Source organism: Glycine max, chromosome 8 (assembly GCF_000004515.6).
Source record: "Glycine max cultivar Williams 82 chromosome 8, Glycine_max_v4.0, whole genome shotgun sequence".
Lineage (NCBI taxonomy): Eukaryota > Viridiplantae > Streptophyta > Magnoliopsida > Fabales > Fabaceae > Glycine > Glycine max.
In genome coordinates this window covers 33,004,973-33,023,725 of record NC_038244.2, presented here as the reverse complement: position 1 = coordinate 33,023,725, position 18,753 = coordinate 33,004,973, and the positions used below count along the sequence as shown (strand labels likewise).

General features: G+C 35.4%; 1 protein-coding gene across 3 annotated transcripts in view; it reads right to left on the bottom strand.

Moving 5' to 3' along the window:
• Positions 1–15,918, bottom strand: part of LOC100792767 (uncharacterized) — a 39,239-nt gene extending 23,321 nt beyond the window's left edge. The window contains exons 1-9 of one of the 3 annotated variants that reach the window (XM_014779271.3): positions 15,663–15,918; positions 10,484–10,793; positions 10,178–10,396; positions 9,821–10,084; positions 9,083–9,742; positions 8,757–8,995; positions 8,507–8,674; positions 8,331–8,434; positions 8,168–8,237 (exon numbers count right to left, since the gene is read on the bottom strand). In XM_014779271.3, coding sequence (XP_014634757.1) covers positions 9,662–9,742; positions 9,821–10,084; positions 10,178–10,396; positions 10,484–10,789 — 870 coding nt within the window. In that variant the 5' untranslated portion in view covers positions 10,790–10,793; positions 15,663–15,918 and the 3' untranslated portion in view covers positions 8,168–8,237; positions 8,331–8,434; positions 8,507–8,674; positions 8,757–8,995; positions 9,083–9,661. Of the gene's footprint in view, positions 1–8,167; positions 8,238–8,330; positions 8,435–8,506; positions 8,996–9,082; positions 9,743–9,820; positions 10,085–10,177; positions 10,397–10,483; positions 10,794–10,893; positions 11,037–15,662 lie in introns of those variants that run through there. The other 2 variants (XM_041018446.1, XM_041018448.1) reach the window with 2 other exon arrangements.
• Positions 15,919–18,753: the final 2,835 nt, after the last annotated feature.

The window sequence follows — 18,753 nt, the reverse complement described above, 5'->3', positions numbered from 1 at the left end:
CCCCTTCAACGCCATACTCTTTTTACCCTCTCATACTTACTCTTTAATATCATGTATCAAAATTGTTGTTGATCTCTCTTCATTCTTGACCACCATTTTTCCAATAATGCTATGTTAAATACCCTAATTTTTTTCACTCCAAGTCCACCTTCCTCTTTTTCCTTACACACTTGCTCTCATAGTACCCAATGTACTTCCCTAACACCTTCACCATAAAAAAAAAATAAAGGTTCAAGTAAAGAGACAATACCTTTTGGAGCCTTAAACCAAGAATGAAAGTAAAGCAGGAGCCAGGACGGACAACAACCACTCTGAACTTATGGAAATGTGATTGTTTTCCACTATTTCAATTTATTTCTCACTATATCCACTACAAGTCTAGAGTGTTTTGATGGGTGACGACACTAGGCTCATGACTAAGGAGGGGCCCAAAAACATAAAAAATAAAAAAGTAATGTGAGGAAAACAAATAATTTATTTGGCAATAACTTAATCTTGTTAGCTTTTTTAAAATCCTTTTTCAATTACTAATTTCAACTTATAAAGAAATGAATTATTCAATGTGTACCAAATTAATAATAATAATAATTTTTGACATTAAATTCGTGTAATGATAAATACTCGAAGAAAGAGTTTAGTAAACTATAAAGATCCTTCTTAGCTCGAGCCTAATTGTCTTCTGTAAATGATACTCATGGATTTTAGCAAAAAAAATACATTTTCCTATAAAATAAAGTAATAACAAAGGAAAAGAGTGATAGAAATAATAGAAAAATAAAATTTAAGGAAGAAAAGATGGAGAATCTTTTTCCAAAGGCATACAAAGTAAAGGTCAATAAACGAAAAGGAGAAAATAAGCAAGACATTAAAAAATGAGAGAAAAGCATTGAAAAATATTAACTAAATAAATCATTATGTTGAATCTCATTCCTGTTTCTAAATCATATAATTCTTTAGTGCCAACATATTCTACATAAAGGAAAATATCATAAATCTTGGTGGTGCTCAAAAAGTGTTGCAACCTAGAGAAGTTGAATATATATGACTAAAGTAAATGGGAAAGAAAAGGAAATTAAGAAGAAAAAATTAATTTGTTGACATGAATATACATCAACGAGACTTACCTCATGATATGTATCATAAATAGTGGTGCCATTTTTTCCGTACTTAATAAATATCTTTAGAAATGAATTGTAAACATGATCTTTGTTTTCAAATCAATTTTTCATGAAAGGAAACCAATCGGACTTGATGAAGTTGTTCAATTTATATTAATTCAACAAAAAACAATATTCTCTTTGTCTCATAATAAGTGTTGTCGTAGTGTTTCTTACTCATACCAAGAAGATCCTGTAAATAGATGAAAGAGTGTCATAATTTACAAAATTAACCTTATTATTAATATTCTTTATTCGAAAAAATGTAACACAACAACAATATTTTGAAAATATTATTAGGGTTTTACATAAAAAAGTAACTAATATTACATACATTTAGAAGCTAAAATGACACTTATTATTATGGGATGAAGGTAGTATCTTATAATAAAAGTATAGGCTATAAGCATATATATACTATATGATATTTTGTCATAAATCTAACATATATTAACTTGTTCACAAAATTCGTAGCATCATCATATACATACATACGACTTTCAAAGAAGTTGTTCATCCTTTAATAGGAGATGGATTTTATAACATCCCAATTTTCTTGTGTGAGGTAGACAATGTTATTGCTTTGTTGTCTAATTAGGTAGTGTTTTAAGACTATTGAAATGGTTAAAAATTACATGTTACCATAGGATACCTAAGCATGGTTAAGGTCTCAAGTTTTTAGGCTAAAGTCTAGAAAGAATAAGGGTAACTCAAAGAAAATCCTCTAATCAAATAATGGTCAACTCATTAATGGCCTAGATGTTAATGTAAATCATGAAGATTTTGATGATGTCAAGAAGAATTAAGAATTTGCTTGAGAAAGGGGGAGAATGTAAATCATGCAAGCTTTGATGGTGTTGAGAAGAAATCACATGTTTGTCATCATCAAAAAGGGGGAGAATGTGAATGTATGTATACATGATTTTGATGATGTCAAAAGAAGAATCAAACAAGGCTCATTTTGCTTCAAGATTAATACAAGATTGTTTCAGCAAACAAAGCCTTGATTCAAGATTTCTTCAAGATCAAGCCTTGCCTCACAATGAAAGGTTTCAAGTCATTCAAGGCACATGTAATCGATTACCAATGGTTTGAAAGTGTGTAATCGATTACCAGAAACTCTGAGCGTTGGGAATTCAAATTTTAAATGAAGGGTCACAACTGTTCAAGAAAAACAAATGTGTAATTGATTACACTAATTCTGTAATCGATTACCAGAGAGGATTTTCAAGGAATATCACCAACAGTCACATCTTTTCATTAGATTTGTGAATGGCCATCAAAGGCCTATAAATAGGTGACTTGGGCACGAATTTTATGCAGAGAGTTTTGCTTGGCAAAAATGTCTTATCCTCTCAAAAGACAATGAGAGAGATTCCAAAAGAACTTCATTGTCAAATGCTCTCTCAAAAGAAATCCTTGTCCAAACATTTGCAAAATCTATAAGGATTCTTACATGATCTTCATTATAATATTCTTCTCTTGAAGAGAGAATTCTTCTTCCATTCTTCTTATTCAATGAGATTGGTTAAGAGACTGTGAGTCTCTTGTTGTAAAGGATTCCTGAACACAAGGGATGGGTTGTCCCTGTGTGGTTCAGACTTTGTAATGGATTTTACAAAGATAGTGGAAATCTCAAGTGGGTTGCTTGAGTACTGGATGTAGGCACGGGAAGTGGCCGAACCAGTATAAAACCGTGTTTGCATTCTCTCTTCCCTTATCTTATTTATTTTGTTGCAATCAATTGTGTCTTGCATGTTTATAGAACATTATTAAATTGATTTTTGTTGCTTCTTCTGCATTCTAAGCCTATCCCTCTTAAGATTATTGAGGTATCAAGGTCCAACAGATAATAATTGGATTTTGGTCTAGCAATAGAAATTAGAAGCTTCAAAGAAGAAAATTAGTAATTAATGTAAGTAAAGTTAGAAATTAAGTGGTGAAGGTTGATTAATGGTGATCTAGATTTCATAGAATTAGAAAGAGGTAATTAAGTCAAAAGAGTTTAAAGTGGAGGGCATTTTCATAAATGACTATACAACTAGATTAAAATAGAATTTTAGTTTAATTAGTTGATGACTAATTAAAGTGTCCGATTATATGATGTAGAATAATTAAAATAAGTTAGTGTTGTAATACCCTGAAAAATTACAACTCAGGCTGACGGAGGAAACTCTATGTTGTGTCTTCTATGTTTGTGTGTATTTAATTTCATGAGTTATATGTTTTCAGGGTGATATTGGAGACCTTCAGGAAAGTAGAGGTGAACATACCTCTACTAGATGCCATCAAGCACATTCCAAGATATGCCAAGTTTATAAAGGAGTTGTGCACCCACAAATGGAGGCTCAAAGGCAATGAAAGGTTTAGCATGGGCAGAAATGTGTCAGCATTGATAGGTAAATATGTTCCTCACATTCCTGAGAAATGTAAGGACCCAGGTACTTTTTGTATACCATGTATTATTAGGAACAACAAATTTGAGAATGCCATGCTAGATCTAGGAGCATCAGTTAATGTCATCATGTCATGCCTCTGTCCATTTTCAATTCTTTATCTCTTGGACCTTTGCAACCTATGAGTGTGGTGATTCAATTGACAAATAGAAGTGTTGCTCACCCCACAGGTTTCATAGAGGATGTGTTGGTTCGGGTTGGTGAAATTATTTTTCTTGCTGATTTTTATGTTCTTGATATGGAAGAGAGATTTTCCCATGGTTTAGTTCCAATTATTTTAGTCAGGTCATTTTTGAAAACAGCCCGAACCAAGATAGATGTTTATGCTGGCACATTGTCTATGGAATTTGTGATATTGTTGTTCATTTTAACATTCTTGATGCCATGAAACATCCATCTGAGGATCATTCTATTTTTCGTGTTGAGATACTTGATCAGATTGTTGATGATTATATGTTTGATTTTGATTATCTTCATGGTAGGAAACATCCCTTTTTTATCTAATCTGCATACTTGTCATTCCTCATGCATTGAATCTGAATCTGAGTTAGAATTTGATCCTATATCTGATTTTTATGCTGAGAGTAAATTTGAATTTGAGTATGGTTCTGATTTTCTAGGTGTTGTACCTCTTGATGTTAATTTTTTAGAGTCAGAATGCACTAACCATGTTGCAGGAAGTACATATACTTCTGACTTGCTTTATGAGGTACAGGCTGAGGAACCTTTCTCTTCTTGTCCTACCCTAGTTCCTCCCACTGTTCAGCCACCACCCACACCAGAGTTGAAGCCCTTACCAGCAAACCTCAAGTATGCTTACTTGGAAGACAAGGAGAAATTTCCAGTGATCATCTTTGCCTCCCTTGCTGCTAAGCAAGAGGAGAAGTTTTTGCTAGTGCTCAAGAAGCACAAGAAAGCCATTGGATAGACTTTAGCAGACATTCCTGGTATTAGCCCATCTACCAGCATGCATAGGATACTTTTAGAGGATGGAGCTAAGCCAGTGAGGCAGCCACAACGGCGACTCAACCCCATCATTCTTGATGTGGTGAAAAAGGAGGTGACCAAGCTCTTACAAGCTAGAATCATCTACCCCATTTCTGACAGTCAGTGGGTGAGTCCAGTCCAAGTGGTTCCTAAGAAGACAGGCCTCACAGTGATCAAGAATGAGAGGGATGAGCTTATCCCCACAAGAGTGCAGAACAGCTGGTGAGTCTACATTGATTATAGGAGGTTGAACCAAGAAACCAGAAAAGATCATTTTCCCCTGCCATTCATTGATCAAATGCTTGAACGCTTGGCAGGTAAGTCTCATTACTGTTTTCTTGATGGTTTTTTTGGTTATTTACAAATTCATATTGCTCCTGAGGATCAAGAAAAGACCACATTCACCTGTCTTTTTGGTACATTTTCCTATAAGAGGATGCCCTTTGGCCTATACAAAGCCCCTGGTACCTTCTAGCGGTGTATGCTTAGCATTTTTAGTGACTTTTTAGAGAGTTTGCATAGAGGTGCTTATGGATGATTTTACTGATTATGGATCCTTATTTGATGCATGTTTGGATAGTCTAGATAGAGTTCTTAATAGATGCATTGAAACTAACCTTGTGCTGAATTTTGAAAAATGTCACTTCATGGTAGAACAAGGTATAGTTTTAGGGCATATCATTTCCAGTAGGGGCATAGAGGTAGACCCTGCAAAGATAGCTGTTATTTCACAATTGCTTTACTCCTCTTGCGTGCGAGAGGTTTGTTCTTTTCTTGGCCATGCAAGATTTTATAGGTGCTTTATCAAGGACTTTAACAAAGTGGCCCTTCCACTATCTAATCTGCGGCAAAAGGAGGTGGAGTTTGATTTTGATGACCAGTGCAAAGAGGCTTTTGATTGCCTCAAGCGTGCGTTGACTACCACCCCTATCATTCAGGCACCTTATTGGACAGCCCCATTTGAGCTGATGTGCGATGCATCCTATTATACGTTGCGGGCTGTCCTTGCTCAAAAGATTGACAAGCTACCTCGGGTGATCTACTACGCTTCCAGAACTTTAGATGCTGCCCAAGAAAAATACACTACCACAGAGAAGGAGCTATTAGCGATAGTTTTTGCTCTTGAGAATTTCCGTTCATATTTTCTTGGTACTCGTGTTATTGTTTATACTGACCATGCAGCTCTGAAGTATCTATTGAAGAAGGCTAAATCAAAGCCTAGATTGATCAGGTGGATTCTTTGGCTCCAAGAGTTTGATTTAGAGATCCGTGATCGGAGCGGTGCACAGAACCTCGTGGCTGACCACTTGAGTAGGATTGAGCGTGCATATGAGGACTCACCCATTCAGGATATTTTCTGGATGGCCATTTGTGCATTCTTTATAATATTTCTGATTCCTTCGTCACTCCTTGGTTTGCTAATATTGTGAATTATTTGGTTGCTTTTGTTTTTCCTCCCTTAGCATCTAAAGCTCAAACTGATAAAATTAAGAGCGATGTTAAGCATTATATTTGGGATGACCCCTATTTGTGGAAATTATGCAGTGATCAGGTTATTAGGAGATGCATTCCAGACCATGAGATTAACTCGGTCCTGCAATTCTGTCATTCTTCCGCACCAGGTGGCCGTCTTGGCATACAGAGGATAGCACGCAAGGTGCTTGACTACGGTTTCTATTGGCCCATCATCTTCAAGGATGCGTGGAGAATCTGTAGCACTTGTGAGCCTTGTCAGAGAGCAGGCGACTCACTTTCATGGAGACGGCAAATGCCTTAACAACCCATGTTGTTCTGTGAGGTGTTTGATGTCTGGGGTATAGACTTTATGGGGCCTTTCCCTGTCTCTTTTGGTTTTGTTTATATTCATCTTGTTGTTGATTATGTTTCAAAATGGGTGGAAGCCAAAGCCACCAGAACTAGTGATGCTAAGGTTGTTGTGGATTTTGTTAGATCTAATATGTTTTGTAGGTTTGGAGTCCCTAGAGCCATCGTTAGTGATCAAGGCACCCAGTTTTGTAACAGATCCATGTATTCCTTGCTCAAAAATTATGGGGTCGTGCATAGAATTTCTACACCTTACCACCCTCAAACTAATGGGCAGGCTGAGATTTCAAACATGGAGATAAAAAGGATCTTGAAGAAGATTGTGTAGCCGAATAGAAAGGATTGGAGCACCAAGCTGGATGATGTTCTTTGGGCGCATAGGACTGCCTACAAAGCACCCATAGGAATGTCTCCTTATCGGAATGTATTTGGCAAGGCATGTCATCTTCCTGTAGAGATAGAGCATAGAGCCTACTGGGCTGTAAAGACATGCAACTTCACTATTGATCAGGCTGGAGGGGAAAGGAAGTTGCAAATAAGTGAGCTAGATGAGATCCGTTTAGAAGCCTATGAGAATTCCAAATTCTACAAGGAGAAGACCAAGAAGTTCCATGACAGCTTGATAGCTAAGAAGGACTTCGTGGTTGGAAAGAAAGTTTTATTGTATAACTCTAGGCTCAGACTCATGAGTGGTAAGTTGAGGTCAAAGTGGATTGGTCCTTTTGTGATGACTAATGTTTTTCCTTATGGTATAGTTGAGATCAAAAGTGAATCCACAGATAAGAGCTTCAAGGTCAATGGACACCGGCTGAAACCATTCCTCACAAATTCCTCCTTGGTGGATGTAGTGGTGGAGGAGACCTCTTCACCCTACTTCTCTTCCACCATGACTTAGGGAGTTTTCTTTTTTTTGTGTCCTTTTTTACTTTTATTGCACTTGTCCAAATTTATTGATTGTTCTGATTGCTCTTGATCTTATGATTGTGCTACATTGAGGACAATGTGTTGTTTAAGTGTGGGGGGGAGATTGTTCTTTTTTTGGGGTTTTTTAGGTTAATTTTGTTATTTTGGTTATATGTTTTGTGTACAACATTGCATGTTCTCTTTGAATTCTAGGTTATGTATAGGTAATGGGTAATTGTTTTTGAAATAGGAGTTTCTTGGTATTTTATGAATTGAAATCCTTATTTTTCTCTACATGTCAAGTTAGTTTTGAAATGTTGAATTGAAAGTGATAGATTTACCCTTGGTGAGATTTTGAGTCATCATCATCTATTTTATTTAGTGTATTTTGCCCCATTTATTGCTTGCACAATAGCTTTGGCTTGACTCTTCACTACTAGAAAATAAGGTTTCAACATCGGTTATTTAAGACTTTCAACATCGGTTATTAATCGATGTTGAAAGTACCGATGTGGAAAGTAGTATCGTTCACATCGGCTTTTCAAAACCGATGTTAACTAATAAATACAACATCGGTTATTTAAATAGCCGATGTTATATGATAAGAATTATGAAGAAAAAAAAAGTTATAAATCAACATCGATTTTCATTTCCCAATTATTCTGGAAATTTCCTAAGATTATAGTTGACATTCAGTGCATGACGTAATACCCACACTCAGTGCTTCCTTTTTTTCTATTACACTAAATACATTATGAAATTTAGATATGCAACGTTCAGTACAAATAAGTCTACACAGTACTAAAATATAAGTAAAAACATATTGTTTAAATGACTTACTTTAATAACAATCCACCTAGCAGGAGGCTTGGATTTACTTTGTTGAGTATCATCAAGTCTTTTCAAAACACTATTGAATACAAACATGGATTCTTATTGTACATTTAAAATTTTGATGTACCTAACTAATGTTAATGCAAATGTATTGAAAAACAATACTGACCTATTAATTATGCCTTTGAGGTAGTTGTCTGACTTATTATCAACGAACAAAACCAAATGACAACATTTTCCTTAGGCAAAATGACGACCATTTGCCAATGTGCACTGCAGTGGAGACCAATAAAGGTTATTATATTATTATACATTATTTAAATTCATTTGTTGAGTTTAAGTTACCCATTCAGGTAGGCTCCTAGGTACACATCCCATTTTGAATTTTGCATCTAGTTTTTAATGTAACTTTCTGATTCAAATTGCGATTGGCCAGATCTCTGGATAGACTGTGGCTCGAGGAATCCACACACATCAATATTCCCGGCTCGCATACTAGTCTCAGTCATATGCCTATTGTTGTTAACACAAAATAAATTATGCATGAAGGTAAAACAATAAGTTAGGTAATTAACAATAATCTAAATTGACTTACAGAATCCACAACTGTATAACAGATATGTTGAGACATTGACCACCATGTGCAATTTCAGACAGATCTTCATGCTTTATGTACAAGGGGAAATTTTCATTAAATAGGCCAAACAAGGTAGCATCCCACATAACCTGCAATGGCTTCAGAAAAAGCTGTGGGATGGTCAATGTCATTAGACATAGAGGATCATCGACCTCATGATCCGGCCTATATGCAGGTTTCGCGAGTCCCACAGCTCCCTGTTTATCCAACATAATTAATTGACATAATTTAATCACAGTAAACATTTTAATTGGAAAAATAAGCATTTAATGACACTAAAATACCTGTTCTAATAAACGCTTGACAAGATGTGTCGCCCAAGCAAGGAATGTGTTAAGAGCTTGTCCCATGACCTTAACCTCTTTAGTGGGTACAGGAATGGGAGCATTTGCATCTCTAATCTCCTCAACACCAACCTTGACTTGATCATGCAGCAAAGGAATGTTGTGAATGGTTGTGGATCCCTTATAAACTCTTCCTAGGGCAACCAGGCGAGGAGGATATTCTTCAATATGCAACTCGCATTTGTTTGAGTCACCCGTGTCTGGATCGTTCCCTGAGGGATCAACACAACTCTCCTTTGTGATGGCACGAGTAGCTAAAGGACCAACATCAGGTTTAGGAGGCAGTGTGAGTCCCTATGATTGCATCTGCGACTGAAACTGGGACTGCATCTGGCTAAGGGATAACATTAGCTGTCGAGTGACTTTTTCAGTGATCGAATCCTCTAGCTGGTCCTTGATTTGTTGCGTCAACTGTTGCAGGTATTTGAGAGCAATGGAGGAGGTCCTTGTAGCCGATCCAAAGTATTGCTTGATGGTTATACCGGCTCCTACAGCACGCACACAACCAAGGTGTTCTGGTCACCCAATGGCATCAGTCAGTATATCATGACGTCCATGGGTAACAAAGTAACCCTGTGAGGCCTGCTCCTCAAGCGCATCCTGTGAAGAACACATTTATTCTATACTCAATCACCCAATAAAAAAAATAATTACAATTATGAATTGAAAGTGACTTACAATCTTGTCAACAATTTCTTTTGCTGCCTCAGATGTCATGTCACCAGTTTCCTTGGTACGGGCTAGCTTCCACTTCACGTGTCGTTTGATGGGAGATGGAGGATCAATGACGGTGTCAGTGCTTTCGGATTGAGTAGCTTTCTCTAGTTTTTTCTTTCTCTTCTCATCGATCAATTTCTTTTCTAAATATTCATAACCCCAACGAGACATCATGTGAGGGGCAGTGTTTTGTTTTTGGATGGCTTGTGCTTTTTTTCGAACATCCTGCAAAAATGAAACATTAATGAAACTTATGATTACAATGTATTATAATAAGTTCATTTAAAGTTAAAAAAATGAAAATCACAAATTAGTTACCTCCCATGAAGGGTCTCTGCGGCTCTGACAAAATTGGGTCCATTTCTCCTTGCTAATGTCGTACATTTTGCATACAATGTCATCGACACTATCCTTATCAGCTGCAAGTACCCATTTCGACGTCAAATCAGACTTAAATTGTCTCCACCGCTCCCCCACAGTCTGAAGTATTTTCTTTTTTTTCCTTACATTAGATGCTTTAGGGATATCAAATTCAGCCTAACAAAGAGTAAATTAGGTTTTATTATTACTAAATTCAAATATTTGGCTAACAAACAATATGCAACATGAAATAATACATGATACCTGAATATCCTCCCATATCAAATCCTTCTGAGTAATAGGAACATGCTTCCAATTTTCGTATGTGACATCCACCTTATCACGAGCAACGATCCCCAAATATGTTCTTAATTTCTTGTTGTGGGGACCATCTGCTTTTTCGGTAGCAGGATCCTCATGGACCAGGGGTCTCTCTGCCCCAACTGGTCTAGTCGCCAATGATCTTAGGCATGAGGCCTTTCTAGTCCGCTTCAATGGTGGTGATGGCGAATGCGATGCTACACCAATAGAAGGAGGAGGAGGCGGAGGAGAGTTTGGCTGTGTAGCCATTTGGCTGTAAACAAAAAAAAGAATTAATTGAATATGTTATCAAAAATAAATGCGTATCAATGTAATTAAATGAACTGAAATTAAGTACAAAATAAAAAAATTACATTAGACGATGTTAATTAATTCTCCTTCATCGTGATCATTACGATTAGCATGAACGCCGTCAGTTTCTTCTCCGACGACATTAGGTGACAGTTGTGTGGACAAAGGACTAACATAAGTATCAATGTATGAATCATCATCTTCAACATTGACACCTATTGTTTTCCCATGTAAAACCACTAACCACCTTTGATCACAAGGGTCATCGACATAAAATACTTGTTTTGCTTGTTCTATCATAATGAAAGGATCATTCTGGTAAGCGAGTTTGTTAAGATCCACCAGTGTAAATCCAACATCATCGGTCCACACACCGGTATTACTGTCCACCCACTTACATTTGATAACACAGACAGTGAATTTGACATAGTTAAGCTCCCAAATTTCTTCAATGAAACCAAAGTAAGGGATGAAAGCTACACAAGGATTGTCATCATGTACACTAGCGAAGCGTTGAGATTCAGCCCTTTGGGTAACCCCACTGTTTTGCATTGTACTTTTTTGGTCTTGTGCTTTTGTATAGAAGGAATACTTGTTTATATCATATCCTTGCCAAGTTATAACATTTCTTTTAGGCCCATCTGCTAGCTTTCTCAATATTTCAGAAGCATTATCATCAGCCAAGATTGTGTGTTTAAACCAATCTAGGAAAGTCTTGTTATGTTTTTTCAGCACTGAGTTTTTCGACATTTTTGGATTATTTTGTTTGACTAAACTTTCATGACGAACTATGTATGGCAAAACTTCATTACTATTATTCAACACATACAAGTGAGCTTGTTGCAAATCTTCTACACTTGGAGTGATGACATGCATTCATCACTTGAACCCTTACCTCTCACTCTTTCGTCATGTCGAGACTCGGGAAGCCCAACAGGTTTAGCTTTTTCAATGTACTCTGAACAAAATTCAATGGCTTCGTCTGCAATGTACCTTTCAACAATAGATGCTTCAGGACGGTGCAGATTCTTGGTATACCCTTTTAAGATCTTCATGTATCTCTCAACCGGGTACATCCACCGCAAATAAACAGGACCACAACATTTGATTTCTCTGACTAGATGAATAATTAAGTGAACCATGATGTCAAAGAATGCAGACGAAAAATACATCTCCAACTCACACAATATAATAGTAGCCTCATTTTCCAGTTCGTCTAACTTCACAGGATCAAGAACTTTGTTACATATGGAATTGAAGAAAAAGCAAAGCCGAGTTATGGCAAGCCTGACTTTGTTAGGCAAAATGTCTCGTATGACCACCGATAACAATTGTTGCATCAAGACGTGAAAATCATGAGACTTTAAGCATACCAACTTAAGATCCTTCAAATGCACAAGGCTCTTAATATTTGAAGAGTATCCTTGTGGAACTTTGACCCGCCGTAGGCACTGACAAAAACTGATCTTCTCCTTTCTGGATAAAGTATGACAAGCTGGAGGCAAGTATATTTTTCTACCATCAGACCTTGGATGTAACGACGCTCTGATACCCATCTCAGCTAGATCTTGACGAATATTCAAACCATCTTTCATCTTGCCGTGAATGTTAAGGAGCGTCCCAATGACACTATCACATACATTTTTCTCCACGTGCATAACATCAATACAATGTCTAACATCTAGATCAACCCAGTACGGAAGATCAAACAAAATCTACCTTTTCTTCCATATGCAAGTCTTACTTTTGTCCTTCTTTTGGATCTTTCCAAATATTGTATTCAGGTGTTGAACCCGCTAGAAAACTTGGTCACCAATCAATGATACCAATGCATTTTCATGCTCTTGACTTCCATTAAATGCTTTTTTCAATCGTCGGTAAGGATGATGAGGTTTAAGAAAACGTCGATGCCTAGTGTACACTGTTTTTCTTCCATGTTTCAGTTGTATGTAGCTTGTGTCTTCTTCAGAGATGGGGCATGCACGATGGCCCTTAACACTGTAACCGCTCAAATTCCCATATGCTGGAAAATCATTAATGGTACAAAAAAACATTGCACGCAAATTAAATGTCTCATTTCGAAACCCTTCAAACACTAAAACTCCTTCATCCCACAACTTTGTAAGGTCTTCAATCAAGGGATTGAGATAAACATCGATGTCATTTCCTAGCTGTCTTGGGGTCGTTATCATCATAGACAACATCATGTATTTTCGTTTCATGCACAACAAAGGAGGCAAATTGTAAATTACTAGCAAAACTGGCCACAAACTGTGTTGCGTGCTTAAATTGTCATATGGATTCATTCCATCAGTGGCTAGTCCAAGCCTAAGATTTCTTGCCTCTTTGCCAAAATCCGGATACAAACGATCTATCTTCTTCCACTGCAAGGAATCAACCGGATGACGAAGCATTCCATCACTGTTTCTCCCATTTGCATGCCATGTAAGGTATTTTGCGTTGTCTCCATTAGCAAATAGACGCTTAAACCTTGGAATGATTGGAAGATACCACAACACCTTCGCTGGGGTGCCCTTGTTTGAGTTTTCATCACTACTACACTCCTCATCATCCTTGAGTTTGTACCGTGATACCCCACACCTAGGGCATTTCGACATTTCTTTAAATTGATGTTTGTACAATATGCAGTCATTCGGGCAAGCATGAATCTTCTGATACTCCATACCCACGGGACACAATATTTTCTTTGCTTGATAGTAACTTTTAGGCAATGTGTTTTCCTCTGGAAGCATGTCGTGCACTACTTGAAGCAGTGAACTAAAGCTTTTGTCACTCCACCCATATCTGGCTTTGATATTTACCAGACTTAAAACCGCCGACAACAGTGTCAACAAATTCTTGCCCCCCCCCCCCCCCGGATACAAAGGTTTCTTTGAATCTGTTTGCAATGTATCATACATAGGGGCATGTGCTTGCTGAAAAGACTCTTGTCCAAGGTCACGAATCATATCCTCCAAGCGATCTCCCATTTCTACATCAAATGATTCAGATTGGGACCCACTCTACATGTCTGTTAATTCACCATGCCATATCCACGTTGTATAATTTCTCTTAATTCCATCACATAATAGATGCTCTCGTATGTCGTCGACTTTTTGTCGTCTCTCGTTCAAACAATTTATGCATGGACAAAAAAACTTCCCGTTTTCATCTGGCTGACTTGTTTCTAAAGAAAATTGTAAGAACTGTTCCACGCCTTCCTCATATGCAGGGCTCAAGCGACTTTCATTCATCCAACTTCGATCCATCTAAATAATAACTCTGTCATACTCCAAAACTCATTCAATGCATGAAATCTCACTTTTCATTTAAGGTATGGCCTTATCCCATTCAGGAAGACACTTTTTTATGGTAGATTCATGCGTCAAGGTTTGTCTTATTTTGTTAAATTTGATGAAATTTCGGCAGCATTTCGCATTGGTCTCCAAGTACACGACATGAAATCGGTGACATTAATTCGCCGATAATCAAGTATGCACTTAGAGAACAACTAGAAATGCATTGTACCAAAATTTCATCAAGTTAAACAAAATAATGTTAACCTTAAAGCATGAATCTACCATAAAAATATGAGTCTCCCCAAACAGACAATTCAAGATTCAATACAATGATTAATGCAAACTGTCCGCAAGAATCATTATATTCAATCTCAAACGAGAATCTAAGGTTCACTCTTTATGAATAAAAATTGTATCTAATTAAAGAAAAATACATTAATGCCATAAATCAACATACAAAAACAATCGTAACAAAATTAAGCATAAAAAATTTATGAAAAAGTTTGGTACCTGTGGTGATGACCTGAACAATGTGCAGTAGCGAATATTGTGATCACGATGCAAAAACCTCACTACAAAATTGCTTATAACTATGCATATATTTTATATTAAGAAAAAATAAAATTACTCCAAAAATTCATAAGCTAGCTAGATTTGTTTTTGAGTAGAAACCATGGAAATGGCAAAGCGAAACAACTAATTACAATCATATCACAATTCTTGCTCTCCTATCATTGCAACACAATGCATAATATGTCATACATACTAAGCATAACACTAAGCACTTAGGTGTGGTGGCATGAAATAGGATTGGTGTGGCAAAACACTAAACACTAAGCATTTTCAAATATACCACTTTTTTTGCTCTAAATAATTTAGACAACATTTTCTTTGTGTTATGCAATTTCTAGTATAAAATTCAATAGGTGATACATGAAATTGGATTTCAACTTATTTTTAATCCCCAAATGACTTAAAGTTAAATAATTTTTTTTTTTTATAAAATCGTATACACGTTGTTTTATTTAGAGCCGAAATAACAAATAAAGTGCAGAATAGTCTACCAAAAAACAAATAAGAAATTATTAATGAATTAAAGTACATAAATAAGATTAATTGTATACATCTTATTTTTTAGTCACGAAGAATGCTAGCTAGCTATTGTTCCGTTGAATTGTAGATTAATGTCGATGATTAATGTTTTTTTTTTCATTTGCAGCGTTGCAATATTGAAATCCGTGCATAACCTTTTTCAAAAATCACACTAGTAATTCTCAAATCATCCAAACATGCTCATTACTCAATTTTTAAAGTGAAGATTTCCACTAGGAAAAAAATAGAGTATCAGTAATTTAATGAAGCAATAAGCTAAAAACATCTGCTCTGAAGAATCAGGAAACAAATGTATACATTTAAAAACATCCGCTTTGAAGCAATAAGCTAAAAAAATAGAGTATCAAGAAAATTGGAAACTAATCGTGCGCAAACAACAATCTGAAGAATTAAAAAAGACATCAGTGTTGAACACTCACCTGATTTGAAGGAATCGATAGACGATGTAGCGAATGAGCAGCGCAGTGTCGATTAGAGATTTAGGGTTTAGATTTGGGGATTTATTGGGAACAGCGCAGTGACGATGGAGCGAATGAGTAGCGCAGCATTTTTTTGGAAGCGGTTAAAAATTGAACTGGAATTGGATAAGAAGAGGCAATGCAATAAACCAAACGGTGTGGATTAGAATAATAAGAAAAAGAAGGGGCAGCATTTTGCTTAAAAACAAGCTTGCCAAGGAAGCTACGCGAGAGACTATATTAATATCATTGTGCAAGGGCCATGATAGTGTAATTAAGTTATATAAATGCATTAGTTAGTCAAGATACTGGTTGAATTTGACTGATTCGTTTGAATTTGTATTTTTGTTTTGGGTATTGAATTTTTATTTTTAAATTTGGAAATTCAATGATTTAGCATGTTCATGTAATATATATTTTTAATTATTATTTTATACTTTTTGTAATTATCTATTTTCAATTTCATTTTTTGAAATTAAAGAAATATTAGAAAAAAATATGTTTTGGATCTCTGAAAAATTTGAAAGATATTAATTTCATTATCATAACTTTTTTTATTAATTCAATATCAAGTAAAAATAATAAATATTTTTGCTAATTCTCAATAATAATCTCTTTTGATAATATGAGATGACTAATATAAATGTATAGTTTAATTATAAATAAAGTAAACATTTTATATTGGTTATATTCTTAAAAATGAATTAAATAATATATAAATACTTTTGTGCAAATAATTAGTTTTTTAAAAAAACTAATTCTTAAAATACTAATTAATAACTCAATATATGATTTTTTAAAAAATATATAAATAATTAAAGAAAAAGAGTTTATATTAACATCAGTTATTTGAAAACTGATGTTAATAGGACGAGAGGGGTGATCCTTGTTCTCCTCGAAGCTCTTCCATCGAAACACTGCCATCGTTAGTTATGAGACGAGAGGGGTATCAAATTATTCTGTGCCAGAGCAGATGAATCAGAGAGAGAGAGAGAGAGTTTGAGTGAGATGAACCATAGAGCAAGAACGAGTGAGAGAAGGACGATTTGTGTGCAAGAACGAGTGGTCTATGCCAGAGTAGTGAGGGTCACGTGTCCCAGAGAGAGAGGTTCACCTCTGTGAAAGCAAACCGGAATTTTAGAAAATTCCTTCTCTTTAGACAAGATTTACAATTCCTAAATTTTAGTTAATTATGAATTATCTATTAAAATACTAAAATTTTAAATTCCTTTCAACGGCACATCCAAATAGGAAATTTTAGACTGAGAAATTTTAAATCCTCTAAAAAATTACTTTTCTTGTTTTAAATACTCCATCCAAATAGACTCTACAAATGCAAGATGGCAATTGTGAGAGATGAGTTGGTTGAAACTTGAAAGAAGGAAAACACTCATGTACATTTGCATTGCAAACCTACAAAAGATCAAGAGAAAGTTAAGTTTTTGTCTCTTAATATGTGTACTTAAAATAGAAAAAAATAAAAAATAATAATAAAATACCAAAAGAAAATAAGAAGGATAGGAAAATATAGCCAACCACTCAATCTTTCAATAAACAAAATACAACTTCAAACTAGACACTTAATATAGTTTAGGCATCCAAATCCAAACAATGCTTATGTCTCCTTTAAAAGATATAGGATAGTTCTCTTGAACTTAAACATGCACACCTGAAGTCTTATTTGAGTCTTGTGCCTTGTCCATACCAGAAGGATAAGATGGAAACTCATTTTAAATTCCTTATCTCGTGCTTGCATCTCATGCTTTGTCAGAGTCATTACACGACAATGTCTTTTTAGCAGCAAAGTACAAAATAAATGTCATATTTATAAGAGAAAAAGAAAGGGTCAAATAAAAGAATAATCCACTTGAAATGTATCTAATCTATCTCAATAGCCGTATGATGAAAATCCATTTATTCAAGCTATATTATCAATTTCTAGTTCCAATATACAATAGATTTTTAAAGATCTCTTCTTCAAAAGGTGACACTAATTGTTGCCGAGCCATAATTTCATCCTCCATCTTCTATTTTTCTCACTTAAGAACATCTTTAATAGGATTCTTAGCTCAAGAATTTTGTTCACTAGATTTATCATTATTATTGCTCAAGAGTTCTTCAGCCTGGAGGTTGAATTCTAGGGAAAAAAAACTCTCAAGTATTTCTTTTTTTTTCAAAAAATATTGTTTTTTAATGTGAGGGAAAAGAGATTTCTTTTGTTTTTGTATGCAAGTAAAATCTGAGTTCTACCACTAGAATAAAAATAATAAAAGTTTTTTAGTCTTAATTGACACTGTGAAACTTTCAAAAAGTAATTTAAGAACTTAAAATGAATTTTTCCACTAAATATGCTTGGAGAGGCTAACAATATCCTAAAAAAATGGTTGACCAAATAAGTTCAATATCCATTCACAACACAAAATGATGCTTGATTACCTTTGTGATACCATTCCTTATACCTGGTTAGGCAATAAATATTGGTGGCAGGTCATCTGTTCAAGTTACTGTGAACAGGATGCAATGTGAAAGAGTATATTTAGTAACAGATTAAGTGTTAAATATACATTCACAACACAAAAGGATAGATGGGCATAAAACCAAACAATTCACTATTCCAAGTTCGAGTTCACTTAATAGTCCACCCAAATCAAATTTTACATCCGCTATTCCAATCATACAACAAAACATTGAAATTAAAACTTTCATGCTCTATAATACAGGAAACAAAAAACTAGTCATATATCCTTCCTTGTCCTGTATCACTCAAATTATAGATATCACAAAAAATATTCTTGAGGTTCCAAAACCAACTGCATACTCTGCAGCAGCTGTCAATCATGTGACAGCGGCATTAAACATGCACAACAACTTGGAGCTGTTTTTATGTAGATCCATGTGGAGCACTTAGGCCTTGGATCTTCTTCATCAATGGTGTCCTTTGCTTCTTAAAGATCATGGCAACGTAATGGAGAAGAAAGAAAGATGATTGTAGACGCCACTTCAAGGAGAAGATGAGTAAAAAAGAAGCTCACCACCATAGGAAGTCATGGAT